We start from the raw sequence: 21,886 nt of genomic DNA, 5'->3' as shown, positions 1-21,886 counted from the left end.
ATTAAGTGGGCGTCATTTCACAGATGAGGAACCTGAGGCTCAGAAAAGGTGAATAACTCACCCAGTGATATACAGCTAGGTAGGAGCAAGCCAGATCAGCTCCAAGATCTGTGTGGTTCTCGAATCGAAGTCACACAGCCTCCCACTTAAACAAATGTGTGTAAATGCCCTGACCAACTGCTAAGGCTCACTGTCATGACAGAGGCAGAAGAGTCAGAATGTGAAAAATGCTAAAGGTCAGAGAGTAATAGTAGTTAGTACCGTGGTTTAAGATTTAATTGTCCCATTTTACCTGGTAATCAGACCAGGACCTCCTCAGTTTGACAGGAGTGGAAGATTCCAGAAATGAAGTGGGTCCATGATTGAACAAGCCAAGCTGGAATTCCTCAAGACTCACTCTGCCATCTTGGTCTTGATCCAGTTTGTTAAACAGGTCTTCCAGTTCCTAAATGAAAGCCAACACATCTCTGCTCTAAGGCTCTACCCACAAGCAACTAGATGCCAGCTACAGTCACCCAGGCTCACCCATCCACCCTCTCACCCTCCTACTCACCCTCCCTCTCCAAGAAGGGCAGTTTGCTTTTCCTTATCCAAACTCAAACTGTTGGGTCACACCTGGCCTCCCCAGGCTCTGGCTTATAAAATGTACATGTCTGGTAAGTTTCCATCCTGCTGTGAATGGGTGCCACCTGAACTTCCTAAATTCCACAAATACGCATTCAGTGTCTAATGTGGCAGGAACTTGCTACATTAGGTAGAAAAGATGTATATATGGAGCGTGGCCTGGGCCCCCAGAGGTTCAGGATCTAACAAGGGCAGCAGGGCTGGGGGGGACTTTAGCAAGGGTGAGATTGCCCTATCACCACAGTTTTCCCTCCTCCTCTTGGTCCCTGAAGAAGAAAAAGAAGAGGTGTAGCTAGGTTCTGAGAGCATCATGTTTGGCTTGGTAATAGAAAAAAGCTACACAGGTAGGGGGAAAATGTGTTATAAGTAGAAGAAGAATCCTGAGTGAAGGTGCTTAGAGTCTGATGAGGCTGGGGCCACAGTCCAACAGAGATAGACCCTCAAGGATGCAGACTTCAGCAGAAGCACTAGCAGTCATCAAAGAAGTTTAGGTCAGAAAGTGATACAATTGAATCAGTGTCTGCAGGGTAAAGGGATTTTCCAGATCAAATATCAACCATGACTATCACAAAGAACCAGACATTGAGTGTGGTCTGTCCTTGACCCTCTTACCTCTTTCTTGAGTCCCTGGAGCCCAATGCCCTGGCAGACCAGAGCCAGCTCTTGCTTGTTGAGGTGACCACTGCTGCCAACACCTAGTTCTTCCCAGATGTCCCAGACCTGGCTCTCAGGGGTGTCAAAGCAGGAGGTGTAGGACTTCTGAGTGTGCCCAAGGACCTTGGAACCCCAGGTTGGCAGCTGGCCTGAAGCAGAGGGAGCGACAGGTAAACCCAGTGATCCAGGTAGAAGCACTGGGGGGAAACACACCTGCTAGTACATTACTCTGAAATCAGATTGACACAGGTGAGTAACAAAGCATCAAAAGTGAAATCTAGGTGGTAGGTACATGAGCATTCATAGCACATTCTGTCAACTTCATTTTGTGTTTGTAAGTTTCATAATAAAGCCTCTCTGTTCCATATGGGGAAAACTTTTCCTGAAGGGAACCTACTCAAGTCACACTATTGAAAGCACATAAAAGAGGGCTGCATTATTTGTATATACTATAACAATTTTTTAAAATTAATTTTTAGAAACTTTCCAAACCTACCCAAAGTAAAGAGCATAGTCATTGAATCTCAGTGCACCTGTCACTCAGGCTCTGTGATGATAAAGAACTTGCCATGCTGACTTCAACTATTCCCTTTTTGCTATTGCTGAAGTACTTAAAAGTAAACCCCAGATCTCATATTTTTACCCCTACTTATTTAATATTTAGTATGTATGTTGGAAACATATGGACATTTTCTTACATAACCATAATGCCACCATCATACCTAACAAAATCAACAATTTCCCAACTGTCTCAAAAATGTCTTACAGTTGACTTGTTTGAATTGGTATACAAATAGTGCATTTGGTTATTTCTCTTAAGTCTTCCAATCATGAGGACCTCTCCTGTCCTCTAACCCCTAGCACTTTCATGTTTAAGAAACCAGATCAGTAGTTGTTCTATGGGATGTGCCCCCTATCTGGATTTGTATGTTTGCTTCCTCATGGTATCACATAACCTGTTCCTCTATCCCTAATATTTCCTGTGAACATGAAGTTAGCATCAAAGACTAGTTTGTAGTTTGGATTCAGGCTCACTTTTCTCTTTCTTTCTTGGCAAGAACACTCAAAAGATTAGACTGTGTACCAGGCACCAACTCACATTAGGAGGTGCAGGTGCCTTTCAAAGCAGACTCGTCAGAGGGTTTGGGTGATGGCTAATTTTCATAACTTCTCTACTTTATCCAGTTGGTTTCTGAAGCTTTGCCAGAGAAACAACTTATGGAAGAGGACATATATCAGTGGTGTTCATAAGGAACTATCCATAGATGAGTTATGCTTTAAACCAGACATTCACCTCTACAACCAGTCCAGCACAGAAAGAGGGCTGCTTCCACCTAACTCAAGCTTTAGTTCTATGGCAGTGACCTATACTTTTCAGGTACATGAGCCACCTTGGTGTTAATTACTTTAATAACTCAACTAACAACCAGAAAAGCACTTTCCCCAAGGAAAGCAAGGCCTGCAAGCTCACAAATGTTGCTGCAGGTTGGGGCTGAGGAAAATTCTAGGAAAGAACCAGGCAGGAAAGGGGCACATCTGAGATTCCTTCCAACTTAAAATTCCTAGAAAAGTTTCAAAGCAATTTTGATACTGGGGTTTATTTCTCAAGGCTGGCAGAGGATGTAAATAAAATGTGGGGGGTTTGACATGAGTGTTCGTGCACTGCTATTGGTTCCAAACCAGATGGAAGAGTTTCTGTTCAAGGTTGGAAAGAAACCAGCCTGCTCTATGGGCAGAGAGCAAGTACTGAATTATTCTGTGAATAACCCATCCCAGAAGCCCTTTCTTAGACTTTGAGTCTAAAGAAATTAATACATGATGAGTTGGCTGCTCTTCCAAATACAAGGTATCTATCTGTTTCATCCAGCAGCACAGATAGATGTTCAGGTTAGTTGTCCTGAATTCTACAGAAGTGAATGTTGAACAAACAATGGCCCTGCACTTGAGGAACATGATCTAGAGGTTGTCAGCACCAACTGCTGATATTTCGCTATAGCAGAAATTCAAGGTCAACTCTGGACCTTAGGTCAACTCTAAGCCAAGTTTTTACACTCTCTGTCTTGTAGCACATCACAAGCTGATGTACTACTATTTGTTTAAATATACTTGCTACTGCTTTCTGGTTGCTTCTGTAAGGTTCCCAAAGACCAGGACTATGTCTTGCACTCTATATGGGGCACAGACAGGTCTCCTAGAGGATGGCAAAACTATTCACTCGGTAGAGAGGAGAGGCTGCACCCAGTCCTGTGCATCAGGAAGGGGGCAAAGGGCCTGCCCTGGGAGCAGTGGGTCTGAGACTCCAGGGCCACACCTGCCAGGTAGGATCATGATGGTCCCTGGAGAGTGTGGTAGAACCACACTGCTTCCTTAGCCAGTGGACTTTACCTTAGGGTCTGAACTCGGGTGAAGCTGAGGTCAGAGTGACAGCCTCATAGCTAGAACTACCCTCAAGAAGAAGACCACCAGGGACACCACCCACATTACATGCTTCCAGGAAATTATACTCGGCTGGCTCACTATTTGACAACCTAGCTCCTGGAGCTTTCAGAGCACTGGTGAAAGGCCGCACCAATCATGATGCCATGGCTTTACCTTTTGCTTCAAACAACTCATTCTGAGGTTCTTTAGAACTTTCACCTTCTTCATCTGACTTGAGACTCTGCAGAAAAATGAAAAAAGAACACGAATCCCCCAGAGGATGTGGCAGTGGGCAGAGTGCCAGGAATAAGTGGATGGTATGTCTTGGGGCTGGGTAGTGACAGCTAAGGAAGAGAACCAATAGATTGGTGAGATGCAACTCTTTCAAATAAAACCCCACTACTGCAGGGTGGCCTTCACACCTAGGCAGTAGTTCACAATAAAAACACAACCAAAAATTTGTACTTTACCTAAGAGAAGAGAAAAATGCTCCCCAAACCAACATTTCTTAAAGAAGCATAGCCCTGGAGCTTTGATTGACATTCTATCACAGGACAGTTTTTCAACTTGAGGCTTGAAGGTCCTCAACCCATCCCTTGTCACCCATATCAGTTCTGCAGCTGGAGGGAGAGCAGTTTTCTCTGTCCTATCAAGAGCTCCAGGGACAGCATGGTGTAAAGCAAGCACTTGACATGTTGATGCCCTCTGCAAGCTGCATCCAAGGAAAAGGTCCATCAAGAAACTCCTGCTTGAGTAAAAATCTCATTTTTTTTTAAGATTTTATTTTTATTTTTAGAGAGGGAAGGGAGGGAGATAGAGAGAGACAGAGAAACATCAATGCACGGCTGCTGGGGGTCATGGCCTGCAACCCAGGCATGTACCCTGGCTGGGAATCGAACCTGGGACACTTTGGTTCCCATCCCGCGCTCAATCCACTGAGCTATGCCAGCCAGGGCCAAAATCTCATGTTTTTGTAACTAAGGCAGCTGACCACCAAGTGAAAGTCTGCTTTGCATGTCTCATGACCAATTTGGGAATGACTGCTGGTTGACTGAGACTTGACACTCCTAACAGCCAACACTGAGTTGAGGGCAGGAATATGGGAGCAGTTGGTATGTCCCATTTTTCAATTCAACCAAAAACCCTAAAAGCAATGTCTGCATGTTCTAGTTCTAGGGATCAAAGATGGTTTTAATAAGCAGGATGGCACACAAACATGGGCCCACTCAGCCCTCCATCCTTAAGGGCCAAGTAAAATGAGAATTAAAAAAGCAAATGTCTGGGATTTGTTGGGGTTGCCCAGGTGAAGCACATCCCTGAGACAAGTGATGATGGGTTATAAACATATATTTGTTTGTTTCTTTACTTTAACAAATGTTGAGCATATAAACAAAATAATTTGGGGGCCAAGGGCTGTCTTATTAAAGATAAGACCCCGTATACCCCCATCATATGACAGAAGTGTCATCACAAAGAGCAAGAACCAGAAACATTCTGGAATCCTTGAAAATAGGTCCCATAATGAACTTGTAGGCTGTGGATCTGCCCTGTGGACATATTTCTTGACATGAAGCCCACAAGGCTCCAGCAGCCAAGCTCCTGGGTCAGTCCCTGAGCCACATGAACAACTCAGGCAGACTGGGAGTTAGAGTCAACTCCCAAGGCCCTCGAGGATCTGGCATGTGCTCTGCAAGTTGTAATTGTGTGTCTCAGGATATTCTAACTATTTGAGGCAGATGAGGCAGTGGGCTTTAACATCCAAATTCCTAACCTTAAAGCTGTATCAGAAAGGTACACCCCTTTTTGTATCCTTGGCTAATTACCACTCCCATGAAACTATATTATAAAAGCAGCCTTCTTTAAAGGTTTTGTGTAGAAATTCTCTACCACCTCATCATCTGAAGGAGTATGCTTTGTGGCCAGAATTCCCTGTAGATAAGTACACCTAGAGATACTTCAGAATGAAATGTCATTCTCCAAAATACACTGAGCTCCTGGTGACAAAATGCCCAGGAATGTCTATTTCTCCCTTCACATCTTCCTGTAGTGAGCAGTAACTAAGTGAAATGTTATTTCCCCAATGCTAGGTAGCCTGCGGTGGAAAAGAAGGGGTGTGACTCACCTCTACACTTTCCAGAGATGCAGAGCGTTGAATCTGGCTTCTCACAGTGGACTTGGCTTGCTGTTCTGGTAAAAATTTGGTTCTGGTTGCAGAGTTGCACGGCTCAGGTAGGGTCCTACAGCCATACCACTTAGAGCTGCTCACATACTTTGGTGGGACAGCATGGGAGGTAGCTGGGAAGAAAAATGTGAAGCTTGCAGGGACAGGCCTTAAAGCAGCTTCTGGGCTCACACATGCCACTGAGATGCCCTTTAAGAAGGTCATCTTAGGGTAGGTTTACCTGTGGCTGGTGTGGCTCAGTGGTGGAGTGCCAGCCTGAGAATCAAAGGGTTACTGGTTCAGTTCCCAGTCAGGGCACATGCATGGGCTGTGGGCCAGTTCCCCTGTGTGGAGCATGCAAGAGGCAACCACACACTGATGTTTCTCTCCCTCTCTTTTTCCCCCCTTCCCCTTTCAAAAAATAAATAAATAAAATCTTTAAAAAATATATTTAAGAAGGTGTAGATTCAGACACAAAGCTTATCTTTCGCTGATGAATGTACTTTTATGCTCACAGAAACATCTGCAAGAACACAGGGAACAGTTAACAGAAATTATCCTGTTCCCTGGGGTAAGGACAGAGAATGCCAGACAGGGAGACAGGACTCTCCACTCTAAACTACATGATGTTTAAATTTTTTCAAGCATATTTTGCTTGTGTTTAGGTAATAAAAAAAACTAATACAAAATCTACTTTTTATGCAAAGAGAAAAAACACTACAATAATCTAGCAACATACCACTCTAGAGACAAGAAGGTCCCTTTCCACCATGCTCACTCTGGGACCCCAAGGGACTGGAGGGTGCATGCAGGTGGGCACACACCTCAAATGCAGCTGTGTAGGCTCAGGCTCCACATAGATCTAAAGTCTTGGGTACAAGCAGGTATGGACTTTAGTTTTGGGATTTGCGAGAATCTTCTATACTTTAATAACCTTGCACTTCCTTCTTCCCACGTTACCTGTCCACATCTGCACAGAGCAGCTGGGATCTCTCAGCCAGAGAAGACAAGACACTGACTCTGGGCAGAATCCTGGGCAGCAGGAAGAAGACAGGGTAGGGCAGCATGGGCAGTGGCCAGGACAGGACATGGATTCAGAAGGAAGTGACTAGAATGGGCTAATTGGAAAGACATAGGGCCCAGTGAGAACAGGCCAGGCCAGGAAAACAAGGAGCATTTCAGTGCAGATGTGTCTTGAGCCTCATCCCAACATAAGTCACATTCTTTAAGGTTAAGAACACCCCATTTCTTTGTGTCATGCCCCAAATGCCTAGTCCACAGCCCCTGACCTTGGGACCATCAGAGGAAGAGGCTGGGCCCAAAATGGTTGACCAGAAGAATGGTGATACCAGTAACAGACAAAAACTAGGGATGTGGGAGGAGTTTCTGGGAGGATGATGCTCAGTTCCATGTGGGACATGCAGAGTATGAAATAAGAGTATAACATTTAAGGCAGCTGACAAAATGCAGGTTAACTATATAATTTCTCACTCCACTGAGGCACTTTGAAGTAATCACAAGCATTATTACTAATCATTCTGGAACAACAGACATTGACAGGGTCTGTCCCAATAAACTCTCACCATGTGAGCAAGCTCATGGGATGTGGCTGAAGAAGAGGGCCAAGTGTCCAAGTCAAGCAGAGGGAAAATAAGTGTCTATAAGTAAACTCACACATGTACAGAAGAGGCAAACTACAAACATGAAGAAAGGGTCTCTGTAGCTGAAAGGGTGAATGAGGGACCAATGAATAAAGGATCAATGAAGAAAAACATCTGATTCAGCTTGCCATTTACAGGGAGGCTACCGACTGGTTACTTTGGGTGGGGAAGAATCCTCCTCTTTCCACCCTAAAGTGGTGTTGGGAGCGGGATTTTTGTGCCAGGTAAGAAGTGGAAAGCTGTGGCACATGTGAGAAAATGAGGTGCATAAAACTCAGACGGGAGCTCTGGCATGCCCTCCTAAGCCATCAGAGCCCTGAAGAAGCAGAATCCTAGCCACTTCCTGGGCTCATCCCACTCATTGGCACTCCTGGAGATCATGCAACTAGCACATGTTTCTGATTTGTAGGCTTGATTTTCCTTCCTCCTATTTCTCTTCCTTACTTGAGTCCTAGTCCATATCTGCAGTCTCATCCTGTCCTTGATGCTGGCCCTGCTTCTTCACAGTTGCCAGCAAGTCAGCAGTTTCCTGAGTAATGAGCCACTGATAAAAACACAGCCATCTTTCATATATCTGCCAATGTTCTCAAACACACATATACAGGACTTCTGGTCAAAATGGAGGCATAGATAGACACACTGCACCTCCTTGCACAACCAAAAGAAGGACAACAAATTTAAACACACACAAAAAACCCAGAACTGACAGAAAATCGAACTGTATAGAAGTCCAATAACCAAGGAGTTAAAGAAGAAACATTCATCCAGATTGGTAGGAGGGATGGAGACAGGCAGCTGGGCAGAGAGGACTCAAGGCAAGAGGGCAGCTGGAGGACTGGGACAAGCAAGGCTGCAGCTGGTGGGCAAGGTAGTGGCTGGAGGACCCAGTGAGGCAACAGACTGAGGACCGAATGGTCCCACATTTGAGTGTAGATAAACTGGGAGGAACAACTCAGGAGGCAGACTGACTGGGCAACTCAGAGTTTCAGTGTGGGGAAATAAAGCATCAAACCTCTGATTGAAAACACCTGTGGGGGTTGAGTCAGCAAAGGAAGAAATTCCTAGCCTTACAGGAGAGTTCATTGGAGAGACCCACAGGGTCCTAAAATATACACAAACCCATCCACCCAGGAATCAGCACCAGAAAGGCCCAATTTGATTGTGAGTAGTGAGGGAAGTGACTGAAAACAGGCAGAGAGTGGAGCAAATGGCATTATCCCCTCTCCGACCCCTCCCCCACATACAGTGCGACAACACAGCAACATGGGTTGCCCCACCCTGGTAAATACCTAAGCCTTCACCCCTTACTACATAATAGGCAAACCGAGACAAAAAAAAAAGTGGCCCAAATGAAAAAACAGATCAAAGCCCTAGAAAAAATACAACTAAGTGACGATGAGATAGCCAACCTATCATATCAGATGCACAGTTCAAAACACTGGTAATCAGGATGCTCACAGAATTGGTTGAATATGGTCACAAATTAGATGAAAAAATGAAGGCTATGCTAAGTGAAATAAAGGAAAATTTAAAGGGAACCAACAGTGACAGGAAGAAAACCAGGACTCAGATCAACAGTGTTGACCAGAAGGAAGAAATAAACATTCAACCAGTAAAGAATGAAGAAATAAGAATTCAAAAAAATGAGGAGACGCTCTAGGACATCTTTAAACATTCCAACATGCAAATCATAGGAGTACCAGAAGAAGAAGAGGAAGAGCAACAAATGGAAAAGTTATTTGAACAAATAATGAAGGAGAACTCCCCCAATCTGGCAAAGGAAATAGACTTCCAGGAAGTCCAGGAAGCTCAGAGAGTCCCAAAGAAGTTGGAACCAAGGAGGAACACACCAAGGCACATTGCAATTACATTAGCTAAGATTAAAGGTAAGGAGAGAATTTTAAAAGCAGCAAGAGAAAAGCAGACAGTTACCTACAAAGGAGTTCCCATAAGACTGTCAGCTGATTTCTCAAAAGAAACCTTTCAGGCAAGAAGGGGCTGGAAAATAGTATTCCAAGTCATGAGAGACAAGGATTTACATCCAAGATTACTCTATACAGCAAGCTTTCACTTAGAATGAAAGGGCAAATAAAGTGCTTCTCAGATAAGGTCAGGTTAAAGGAGTTCATCATCACCAAGCCCTTATTATATGAAATGTTAAAGGGAATTATCTAAGAAAAAGAAGATCAAAACTATAAACAGTAAAATGACAACAAACTCACAGTTATTAACAACCACACCTAAAAACAAAAACAAACTGGGCAAACAACTAGAACAGGAACAGTATCACAGAAATGGAGATCACATGGAGGGTTATCAGTGGAGTAGTGGGAGGGGAAAGCGGAGGAGGTACAAAGAATAAGTAGCATAAATGGTAGGTAGAAAATAGACAGGGGGAGGTTAAGAATAGTATAGGAAATGTAGAAGCAAAAGAACTTACATGTATGATCCATGGACATGAACTAAAGGGGGGGAATGTGGGTGGGAGGGGGTGTGCAGAGCGGAAGGTAATAAAGGGGGAAAATGGGACAACTGTAATAGTATAATCAATAAAACATATTTAAAAAATAAATAAGTTACCCCCCTACACACACACACAGTGTCCAAAAACTATCACTTCCCTCCCTCCAAAAGGGAGAAATGCTATTCTAGGAAAGCGTCCACGTGGCAAGGTAGAGCAGAATAATAAGGGCAGAGGAATGATGGTAAAATGAATGAGGCAGCCCAGAATCAAAAAAGTCGTTGGGGTAGGAAGGATGGTAAGTTGCCCAAGCCAGCATATTTCAGTGTGGGCACAACCCGGCTCCTTGTCACACACTCCAGAGTGTCCCAAGAGCACAAGACATGGCCTCTTACGACCTCAATAGACAGGACAGCACAGCTGCTGACCCAAACCCTAGATACCAGGTTGTATCTTCTTAGGTACATTTTTATTTATAGGAAAAAGAGTAACCCAGTCTAAAAATTAAAATACATTTGGCTATATGTTCAATAATGGCCTTTAATGAAAAGAGTAGAATGATGGGGAAACAGGGATGTCCTTCAAAATCCCAGGAATTTGGCCTCACAATGACACTCTCCTTCCTGGAGTATCTAAAGCACATTTTTCCGATTATGGTGGGAGGCCGTGGGAAGGACTGGCAAACAGATTAGAAAGCAGGGAGACAGTGATGCTATGAATGGAGCAATGGGTGGCAAATAAGGCAATGAGAAGACAAATACGTAAACCACATTTGACAGAAAGAGTCTGAGACAGAGGGTAAACCAGGGGTGGAAAGCTGAAATGAACATAATCCTGGAAGGCACCAGGCTCATCTGACTCTCATGGAAATCCTGTGGCTTCCAGATCACCAATGCCTGGTCAGGGCTTTAAGCAGTGGGCACCCTGCCTCTGAGGATGGGTGCTTGGAAATGGACACTGTTATGAGCCCCATCTGCCAGCAGAAGAGGGAGGAAATATCTCAGTCAGGGCACACAACCATTTAAATGAGGAAAGCTTTAAAATACAAAAAGGAATACAAAACAAAACTGTCATTGGTGAGAAAAAGCACAAGTTCTAAAACAGCTTCTTTTTCTCTCTGAAGGACCTGAGAACATGTCCCACAAATCTATACAAGTTTAGGCTTAGAAGCGTCATGCATTCTCTAGTATAAAGAAGGGACATGCAGTGTCAGTGACACTGGGCACTTGCCATTTAGGCATGTTCATATCCATGGTCACACAATCACATTCCCAAATCCTGTGAGTTAGGAAAGGCAAGTGGTCTTCTTCAGACCTTAAAGAAGAAAACTGTGAAACAAAGCACCCAGTGACTAACCTAGGGTCTTCCCTTCCTATTTTAGGGCTCTTTACACTGTACTCAGGTGTCTTTGAAACCAGCAAGAGGAGGTGTGAAAGTGGCTGACCATGAGCACCCAGTAGAAGGAGCAGGTTCTGGCAACAGTGCATATAGAAGGGCCTGGGACTTAAAGCTGGAAAACCCACTTAAATAGTGGCCATCACTTATTGGCTGTGGGATCTTGGACAAATCTATTCATACCTCAGGCCTCAGCTTCCTCATCTGAATAATGGGTATGATAATGCATATGATATATAATAATTCATAGGATATTTATAAGGGGTAAATGAAACCTATATAAAATATGCAGGAAGCTCAAAGCTTGACACACAGAAGATATTCAATATTCTTAATCCACTTTCCTTCACTGCTTATAGGCCTCACACACACTGTCACCCTGGTATCCAAATGTCACACACCTGCCGCGACCATGGATCCACTAGAGCTCCCTCCTTGATCTTCTGATCAGTATAATCACTTCCATCCTCAGACACACAGCCATATCAGAGGGAAAGCCCCACTACCATTCCACTCACCCAGATACACATCTAGGGGAGCCAAAGTCAGCCTTGGCAGGTCATGTGACTGCCACTCACAGCCTGAGGCCCAATGGAGCATCTTCTGACTCTTATCCAGCAACCTACATGCACCTGACTTGACCTCCCTTCAAAATGCTCTCTCCACCTCCTGACTACTACCAAAGCCAAGTGGCTTTCCCCTTCAGGATGCTACTTCCACTTATAAATGTTATCTTTGTCCAACCAGCCCCATTTCAGTAATAAGAGTCTAATAAGGTTTATTAGCACAGCACAACATTATTATCTGAAACAAAGGATACACTGAGGTCTGTCCTGGGCTGCTGGCATCCTACCAGTTCTGCCAAACTCAGAAATCTAGAAACACCTTACATCTACACTATACTATAAATTTTTAAAATCTTCAACTCCTCCACATCCATTTTATCGTGTCAACACCTTATTCTGTAAGGACAGCACATAGTATTATTTGATGCTTGTGATACTGTGAACTTATAATAAATACATATTTGGTCTTCATTCTATCCCTGGCACAGAGCTCTGATACCCTTGGAATTTTCTAATAAGATCAACTACCCCTGAGTTTATGTTGATAAGGTGACTTTTCCAAAGCACCAAAGGATGGGGCTGGTTGCCAAGGGAACAAACCATATTGACCCTCGGAGAAGGGACAAAGGCTGGAGCTTGAGTTCAATCACTAATGGCCAATAATTTGATGAGTCAGGTCTATGTAATGAAGCCTTCATAAAAATCCAAAAGGATGGGGTTTGGAGAACTTTTGGATATTGGGGAGAGTGGTGCACCTGAAGAGGGCCCAGAAGCTCTGTGTCCATTCCCCATGCCTTGCCTTCTGCATCTCTTTCGTCTGGTGGCTCCTGAGTCATATACTTTTATAATAAACCAGTGATCTAGTAAGTAAAATGTTACTTTGAGTTCTTTGAGCCGCTGTAGCAAATTAATCAAACCTGAGGAGAGGGTAGTGGGAACCTCTGACTCATAGCTATTGATCAGAAGCATAGGGGGCAATCTGAACTTGCAACCAGCTTCTGAAGTGAAGGACTAATGGGATTGAGCCATTAACCTGTAAAATCAGACACTATCTCCAAGTAGATCATGTCAGAATTGATCTGAACTGCAGAGCACCAAGATAGTGTCAGAGAATTGCTGGTGTGGAAAAAACTACCATACATCTGGTGATCAGAGCACTAGTAGTATTCAGAGTATCATGTGCAATTTAAAGGAAAACAATGGAGCTTTTGCCTTACAACACTATTTTACAAATAAGGAAACAGAAGAAAAAACAGAAATGCTTTGTCCCAGTTGTCACAGATTGGCAGTGACACAGTGGGGTTAGAACTTAGTCTCAGACCTACTAGGTTCTTCAATCAGAATATTATATTCCCTAATGTAACAAATAATGAAAATAAAGGTGAAAGGAGGAAACTGTCTTACCTGATTCCAATGAACTACTGTCTTCATCTGAGGAGCCAACACCAGCAATTGATGATAACACTGCCACAAAACCTTCCTTAAAGTCGTCAAAGTTAACCTGGTTGAATATAAGAGAAGTCAAAGCTACTTTCAAGAGAAGGTACATACAATCCATCAGCCTTTTGTTTTTCTATCTTTAAATGGAAACATTTTACTGTTGCCATTTGCACTGAGAATATTCATTTCATTTTTTTCAAAAATTAACTTAATTTTTTAAAAAAGTAGTTCTAAGATGGTAGTCACATAGAAAGACAAGAACTCACCCCCTCCCAAGAGGACACTGATATACAGAGTACCTATATATACAGAGTGATTACTCCTAAGAGACAACTTGGGACCAAGTGAACAGCCTCTAAACAATAGAGGAGAGAAAGAGAAGGCTAGGAAAACATGGGTCACTCCCAGGATCTGCAGGAATTCTCCAGGAGTGAAGGTGCCAGTGAGCACCATTGTTTATATTCCCTTCCACCTCCATATAGCAGGTGGGGGCTCTATCCAAGAGTTCTGGTCTGCCTGCAATATTGCCACAGTGCATTCCCAGCCACACAACTGGGAGTACATTTTGGCTCCAAACAAAGGAAGCAAGCAGGATCAACAGGACATTCCTACGTGAACCTGACCTACATTCCTAGATATATTACAGTTTGGTAGGCCAGTGCCTCAAATGCCATAGGCACCTGCTTGGCTCCAAATGGCCTCTCAAAAACACCCAGCACACACAGTCTATGAGGTTAATGCTACACAAGGTCACTTTGCCAAGACTGGGAGATAGAAATATTTTGTATAATTAATATAAACAAAGATCGAACAGTGAACAAAATGACAAAAAGAATACTCTCACATGAAGGAAAAAAAAATTACCAAGGAAAAACCTAAACAAAGCAAAGATAAGTGGTTCGCCTGATAAAATATTAAAAGAAACAGTCATAAGGATGCTCACTAAATTTGAGAATGGAATAGAGGAACTTAGAACTTCAACAAAAAAGTTAGAAAAATATAATAAATAACCAAGCAATGCTAAAGAATATATTGATGCACTAAAAAGAAATTAAGAGCAGTTTAGCTAACACAGAAGAAAAGATCAGCAACCTTGAAGACAGACTAGTGGAAAACAACCAATTACAACAGGAGAAAAAAAATTAATTGAGGATGGTTTAAGGGGCCTCTAAAACAACACCAACCACACCAACATTCCTATTATATATGTCCCAGAAGATGAACGAAGTCAGGAAGAAAGAAAAACTTTACTGGAAGAAATAATGCCTGAAAACTTTGTTAACCTGTAAAAGGAAACAGACATATAGGGCCAGGAAGCACAGAGAGTTCCAATCAAGATGAACTCAAAGAGAACAAGAAATACTGTAATTAAAATGGAAAAAGTTAAAGCTAAAGAGACAGTCTTGAAGGTAGCAAAAGGAAAACAACTAGTTACATACAAATGAAACTTGATAAAGATATTACCTGATTTCTCAACAGCAACTTTACAGGCCAGGAGAGAGTGGCAGGACAGTTTTAAAGTGCTGGAAGAAAGGAACATACAATGTAAAATAATATACTCAGAAAGGTTATAAATCAGAATTGAAGGAGAGAAAGGAGTTTACTGGACAAGCAAAAAATAAGAGTTCATCACCTTTATAAGAAATGCTAAAGGCCTGCCATAAACAGAAAAGGAAAGCCCATAACTAGAAATCAGAAAATATGATGGAGAAACACAATGGGAAAAGAAAATAGATATGTCTATTTAATAAATACAGTGAAATTAAAAAACAAAGTGTAGAGGGGGGATTAAAAATGTAGTCTTTTTAAAATAGAGTTAAACTTAAATGACTCTCAGCTTGAAATAGATTACTATAGATATAAAAACTCATGGTAACAAAAAACCAAAAACCTACAAAGGATATACACAAATAATGAAGAGAAAGGCACACAAACAAACACTAAAGAAAACAAGCAGGCCACAAGAAATGGGATAAAGAGAAAAAAACAAAGGAGAACTACAATAACCACCAAAAAACACAAAGAACAAAATGAAAATAGGTGTATACATTCCAATAATTTTTAAAATGAAAATAGATGAAATTTTCCAATAAAAAGACATAGATAGGATGACTGAACAGATTAAAATACATGATCCATCTACATGCTGCTAAAGAAACTCACTTCAAATTGAAAGATACATACAGACAGGGATAGAGAAAGTTATTCCATGCAAATAGAAATGAAAAGAAAGCTGAGATAGCAATACTCATATCAGACAAACTATACTAAAAAAAAAGAATGTAAAAAAGACAAAGAAAGACATTACATAATGAGAAAGGGTAGACACAAAAACAGGATATAATAATTGTAAATAAGTATGCACCAAACATAAGAGCACCTACATATATAAAGCAAGTAATAAAGAACATAAAGGGAGGAATCCACAGTAATTCAATAAAAGTAGGGAATTTTAATGTCTCAATCATATGAATGGATGGATCATCTACACAGAAAATTGTTAAGGAAATAGTGGTCTTAAATGTCACAGCAGTCCAGATTAACTTAATAGACAATTGTAGAATATTTCATGCCAAACGACAAAATACACACTTCTTCATATGATCATGGAACATTTTCCAAGGCAGATCCCATAAGGCCAATAAACAAGTTTCAAAAAACTGGACAAAATGGATATCATATGAAACATCTTTTCCAACCACAATGTCATGAAACTAGAAATCAACTACAGTAGAAAACAGATAAAACACAAATACATAGACACTAAACAACATGTTATTAAAGAACCAATGGAGCCCTGGCTGGTGTAGCTCAGTGGATTGAGCACAGGCTGTGAATCAAAGCATCGCAGGTTCGATTCCCAGTCAGGGCACATGCCTGGGTTGCAGGCCACAGTCCCCAGCAACCGCACATTGATATTTCTCTCTCTCTCTTTCTCCCTCCCTTCCCTCTCTAAAAATAAATAAATAAAATCTTTAAAAAAATAAGAACCAGTGGGTCAAGGATATCAAACAGGAAATGAAAAGCAACCTTGAGGGATCCAAGATGGCAGCAGAATAGACAGAAGCTACATTCACCTGTTCACAGGACCAAACTGGAATTACAACTAAAATATAGAGCAATCAAATTAAGTAACTAACAGAAGACTAGCTGAACAGAAGTTTTACAACTAAAGATTTACTGAAGAAGCCACATTTAGACTGGTAGTAAGGGCAGAGACATGAAAAAGGCTGGCCCAGCTACCACAGGTGACAGCTGAGATTCCAGAGGTATATCCCAGCTACATAGGTTCTCCTTGAGAAATGTGGGGTTTTAATCCCACACCCGACTTCCCAGATCAGAGCACCAGAGCCTGGAAGAGGCACCCACATGACACCTGGCTATAAAAGTCAGCAGGAACACTCTGTGCCAGGGAGAGATAGGAGACACAGGCACCCTCTTAAAGGACCAAAGGACAAAATTTCACAACCACTCACCCTGCACTCTGGCAGGAGTAAGGCAGAGTGGACTAGAGTTGTGTGAGGACACTGGGATTTTTGGCTCTGGGAGAGAGCTGAGGAGACAGCCACAGGAACCGTCTGTGTTGAGTCACTCTACCACACTACAGACTCCAACTTTCTAGGGAAGAGCACGTACCTCCTTATGGCATGTGCCCAGGGAAAGCAAATATCTCTAGTCTCTGTACTCCCTGTAAGCCTACCCTTTAGAGTTTGCACCCTGCTGAGATGTCACCTACCAGATCACAGTGTAGAGGTCAAGGCAGACTCAAGTGGTGTCAGTGAGGGAGATAAGTGGCTTTAGAATAAGTGTCATTACCCTCCCCAACTTTCTCATGAACCTGACTGGCTTCTGTCCCTCAGAAGAAATCCACTACTCTCACCCTCCAGGCTCCTAGTAAACCCTCCCTCTCAACACTTGTTGACTCTGCCCTGCTTGGATCTGGGCAGAATCCAAGGCAGACCAAGTTGTGTGGCTCTGGACTTGGGTATATACCCCAAAACTTCCACCAAGCCAGATGGGCACTTTCTCCTCTCCTGACAATACAGAGTGGCCATGCCATGAGGGATCTAGTTCCTGGCAGACTTTGGGACAGATTGAGCTGTGTGGCTCTAGGATGGGAGAAATTCTTCTTTGCATTCCCAAAGAATGCTAAGCCCTCCATTCACATGGCCAAATCTTGGTCTGTTATAGCCCGATAAACCCCGCTGACCTCAACTCAATGACTTCCTGAGACCTCAGTCCACCACAAAGGTATGCAAGCAACCAGTGAGTGGCAGCTAGACTTAGTATACCCTGGGACATTTGCTGAGTGATCTCAGATCCAGCAGTGGACCAAGTTTGATCGATCCTGTATCAATTTGGTGAACACAACTCTTCCATACCTGGTGATTCATTGAGAAAGAATTTCATGCAACTGGAGTACCACCAGAGGCTCTTTCAGTGACTGAGGCTAATAGGCAGCCAGCAGGCAGAGGCAGATGAAGGTGGATCTTGAGGTTACTTAGGACTTCTGCTGATACGTCCCCAGGCCAAGCCAACTGTGATGTGAAGCTTGATGCTTTCAGTGTACAACCAGGCTCAGCAGAGGCAGCCACAAACTTTGGATCATTCTGTACCTCCAAACAGATTGCCAAGGGCCAGTCAAAGGCAGCATCTGACATTTGGCAGCACCAGAGTCCCTCCCAAGAGGCCCCCGAACCAAACACACTTGATAGCCAGCTTCAGGCAATATCAGAGAACGATCCAATTAGCTTTACAAGCAGCATATCCAAACAGAGATCTCAGGAGACACCATAATCTGCTGAGGCAAATTATGCTATGTGTGGTCAGCATTGACATAAAAACTTGAAAACAGTAATAGAGATGATTCTCACAGTCAGCCAGCCTGAGAGTCAACCCCATTTGGGTCAACCCAAGATACAAATGGGCCAATAGCAATCAAGACTCAATTACAACTGTAAGGCCAACATAACTCACACAAGGGTCACTCCTGGAATGCCCAGAGCAGATGATCAAGGTGACTGTGCCAAGGGGGTTAAAAGAATACCTACTTCATAAAGCTACACTACTAAGACTGGGAGCCATAGCAGATCTAAATAATACATAGAAAAAAAACCCCACAAAGAGACAGCCAATGGGGACACAAATGAAAGAACGGGAGAAATATCCAGAAAAAAAAACAATTAAAATTATGGCAAACAATTTACTAGACACAAAGTTCCAAAGAATGATTGTAAGGATGCTCAAGGAACTTAGAACTATAAGAAACTTAGTGAAAACTACAAGGAACATACTAAGATCTGCAACAACATGAAAAGAAAACACGGAAACCATAAGAAGACCCAGTCTGAAATGAAGATTACAATATCTGAAATGAAGAATACACCAGAATAAAATACAGTAAGTTGGGTGAAGCAGGGGATCAATTCAGCAATTTGGAAGACAAGGTAGCAGAACACATTCAATCAGACTAGCAAAAAAAAATTTTTTAATGAAGCTAGTTTAAGATCCTTCGTACAACATGAAGTGAACCAACTGAACCAATATCCATATCATAGGGGTACTAGAAGGACATGAGAGTGAACAAGGAAGTGAGAACCTGTTTCAAGAAAAAAAATGACAGAAAACAACCCTAACCTAGAGAAGGAAAACAACCCACAAGTTAAGGAAGCACAGAGTCCCCAATGAGAAGAATCCAAAAAGACTCATACCAAGACACATCATAATTGAATTGGCAAAAGTTAAAGGCAAAGAGAGAATCTTTAAAGCAGCAAGACAAAAACAGGTACCTACAAAGGAGCTCCAATAAGACTACCAGATGATATCTCAACAAAAACATTTTAGGTCAGAAGGCATGAAATATTCAAAGTGATGAAAAGCAAGGACCTACAACGAAGATTACCTTACCCAGCAAGGCTGTCATTTAAAATTAAAAGAGAAATAAAGAGCTTCTCAGACAAGAAAAACCTAAATGAGTTTGTTACCACCAAACCAGTATTACAAGAAATGTTAAAGGACCTGCTTGAAGGAGAAGGAGGAAGTGAGGAGGAGGCAGAGAAGGAAATAGAGCAACATAGTTAAAAGAATAAAATGGCAATAATATGAACTAATCAATAGTCACTTTAATTGTAAATGGCTTAATTGCTCCAATCAAAAGAGATAGGGCAGCTGAATGAATAAAAACCAAGACCCATATATATGGCAGTCTATGAGAAACCCACCTCAGAAAAAATGATACCAGCAGTTTAAAAGTAAAGTGATGGAAAAAGGTATTTCACTTGAATGGAAAGAAAAATAAAATCAGGAGTAGTAATACTCCTATCTGATAAATACTTCTATCTGATAAAATAGCCTTTAAAAGAAAGGCTATAATAAGAGAACAAAAGGGAACTCAATAATGATAAAGGAAGCAATACAAGAGAATATAACACTTGTAAAGATTTTGCACCCAACATAAAAGCACCTAAATAGGTACACAAAGCACATCTTGATGGACATAAGGGGAGAGGTGGACAGTAATGCAGTGCAAGTAGAGGACTGTAACAACACAATTGACACTAAGGGAAGTACTTCTAGACAGGAAATCAATAAGGAAACAGCAGCTTTAGATGATACACTAAATCAGATGGATTTAATTGACATCTTCACAGCATTTCACTCCAAACAAGCAGATACATTCTTTTCAAATGCACAAGGAATATTCTCTAGGAGAAACCACATAATAGTACATAAAACAAGTCTTAACATATAGGAAGATTGAAATATTAAGCATCTTCTCTGACTATAATGGTATAAAACTAGTGATTAACTACAAGAAAAAAGTGAAAAACACACAGGACATCGAGGCTAAATAACATGTTGCTAAACAATGAATGGGTTAAGAATAAGATCAAGAAAGAATTTGAAGATACCTAGAAACAAATGAAAATCAGAACACAACAAGCCAAAATATATGAGCAAAAAAGTACTCTAGAGAAGGAAATTCATAGCATTATGGCCTATGTCAAGAAGCAAGGAAGATCTAAAATCTTCCTACATTACTAACCTAACATTACTTCTAAAGAAACTTGAAAAAAAAGCCCAAAGTGAGTAGAAGAAAGGAAATAAAGATCAGGCAGAAATAAACAAAATAGAATTGAAAAATAATTAATATAAAACATCAAGGAAACCAGTATGTCTCTCTCTCCTGTTTCCTTCCTTTCTCCTTAAAAAACTGAAGAAGCATATCATCAGGTGAGGAATAGAAAAAAACACAAAAAACTCCCAACTAAAATAAGCACAGGACTAGGTGACTTCACAGAAATACTTTATCACACATGAAAAAAAGAAAAAACATGATTTCCAGCCAAGATGGAGGCATAGATACGCTTCACTTTCTCACACAACCAAAAGAAGGATAACACCAATTTCAAAAGAACAACAAGAACTGCCAGAAAATTGAACTTGGGTAACTCCAATCAAGGAGTTCAAGAAGAAACATTCATCCAGACTGGCAGAAGGGGTGGAGATGGGAAGCAGGGGTGGAGAGGACATGCAGAAAGGAGGCAGCCAGTGGATGAGGCAGTCCCATATTTGCAAGTCGATAAATAGGGAGGAACAACTGGGGAGCGAGACACACCAGCAACCCAGGGTTCCACCCTGGGGAAACAGCTTCAAAACCTCTGGCTGTAAAAACCTGTGGGAGTAGTGGTGGTAGGAGAAACTCTCAATGTCACAGAAGAGTCCACAAGAGGGGGCCAAAAGAATATAGAACATACACAAAGGAAGCCACCCGAAAATCAGCACCACAAGGGCACAATTTGCTTGTGGGAAGTGGGGTAAGAGACTGAAAGCTGGCCAAAAGCTGAGCAAGTGGCATTGTTTCCTATTTGACCCATCCATTACATACCACATCACAACACAGCAGTGTGAGTTGCCCCAGCATAGCAAATACCTAAGGTTACACCCCTTACAATGTAAAACATGAGCCAAAACAACAACCAAAATATGACCCCAATAAAAAAACAGATCCAAACTCCAGAAAAAGAACTAAGCAAAGAAGAGACAGCCAACCTATCATATGCAGAGTTCAAAACACTATATATCAGATGCCTATAGAAATGATTGAGTATGGTCACAAAATAGAGGAAAAAGTGAAGCCTACCCAAAGTGAAATAAAGAATATATACAGGGAACCAACAGTGAAGGGAAGGAAACTGGGACTCAAATCAATGATTTGGAGCACAAGGAAGAAATAAATGTTCAACCAGAACAGAAAAAAGAAACAAGAATTCCAAAAAATGAAGACAGGCTTAGTAACCTCCAGGACAACTTTCAAAGTTCCAACTTCTGAATCATAGGGGTGACAGGAGGAGAAAAGGAAGACCAAGACATTGAAAACATATTTAAAAAGGAATAATAAAGGAGAACTTCCCCAGTCTGACAAAGGAAATAGACACGCAAGTCCAGGGAGTTCACAGAATCCCAAACCTGGAACCAAGGAGGAACCCACCAAGAAACATCATAA

General features: G+C 41.9%; 1 protein-coding gene across 8 annotated transcripts in view; it reads right to left on the bottom strand.

Moving 5' to 3' along the window:
* NINL (ninein like) overlaps positions 1–21,886 on the bottom strand; it is a 221,110-nt gene that overhangs the window by 96,165 nt on the left and 103,059 nt on the right. For 7 of the 8 annotated variants that reach the window (XM_036009413.1, XM_036009416.1, XM_036009414.1 and 4 more), the window contains 5 exons: positions 13,345–13,441; positions 5,819–5,991; positions 3,871–3,937; positions 1,237–1,427; positions 293–445 (listed from right to left, as the gene is read on the bottom strand). In XM_036009413.1, coding sequence (XP_035865306.1) covers positions 293–445; positions 1,237–1,427; positions 3,871–3,937; positions 5,819–5,991; positions 13,345–13,441 — 681 coding nt within the window. The remainder of the gene's footprint in view (positions 1–292; positions 446–1,236; positions 1,428–3,870; positions 3,938–5,818; positions 5,992–13,344; positions 13,442–21,886) is intronic. The other variant, XM_028523570.2, reaches the window with a different exon arrangement.

The sequence above is a fragment of the Phyllostomus discolor genome, chromosome 9, assembly GCF_004126475.2.
Source record: "Phyllostomus discolor isolate MPI-MPIP mPhyDis1 chromosome 9, mPhyDis1.pri.v3, whole genome shotgun sequence".
Lineage (NCBI taxonomy): Eukaryota > Metazoa > Chordata > Mammalia > Chiroptera > Phyllostomidae > Phyllostomus > Phyllostomus discolor.
This window is presented reverse-complemented; position numbering and strand designations above follow the sequence as displayed.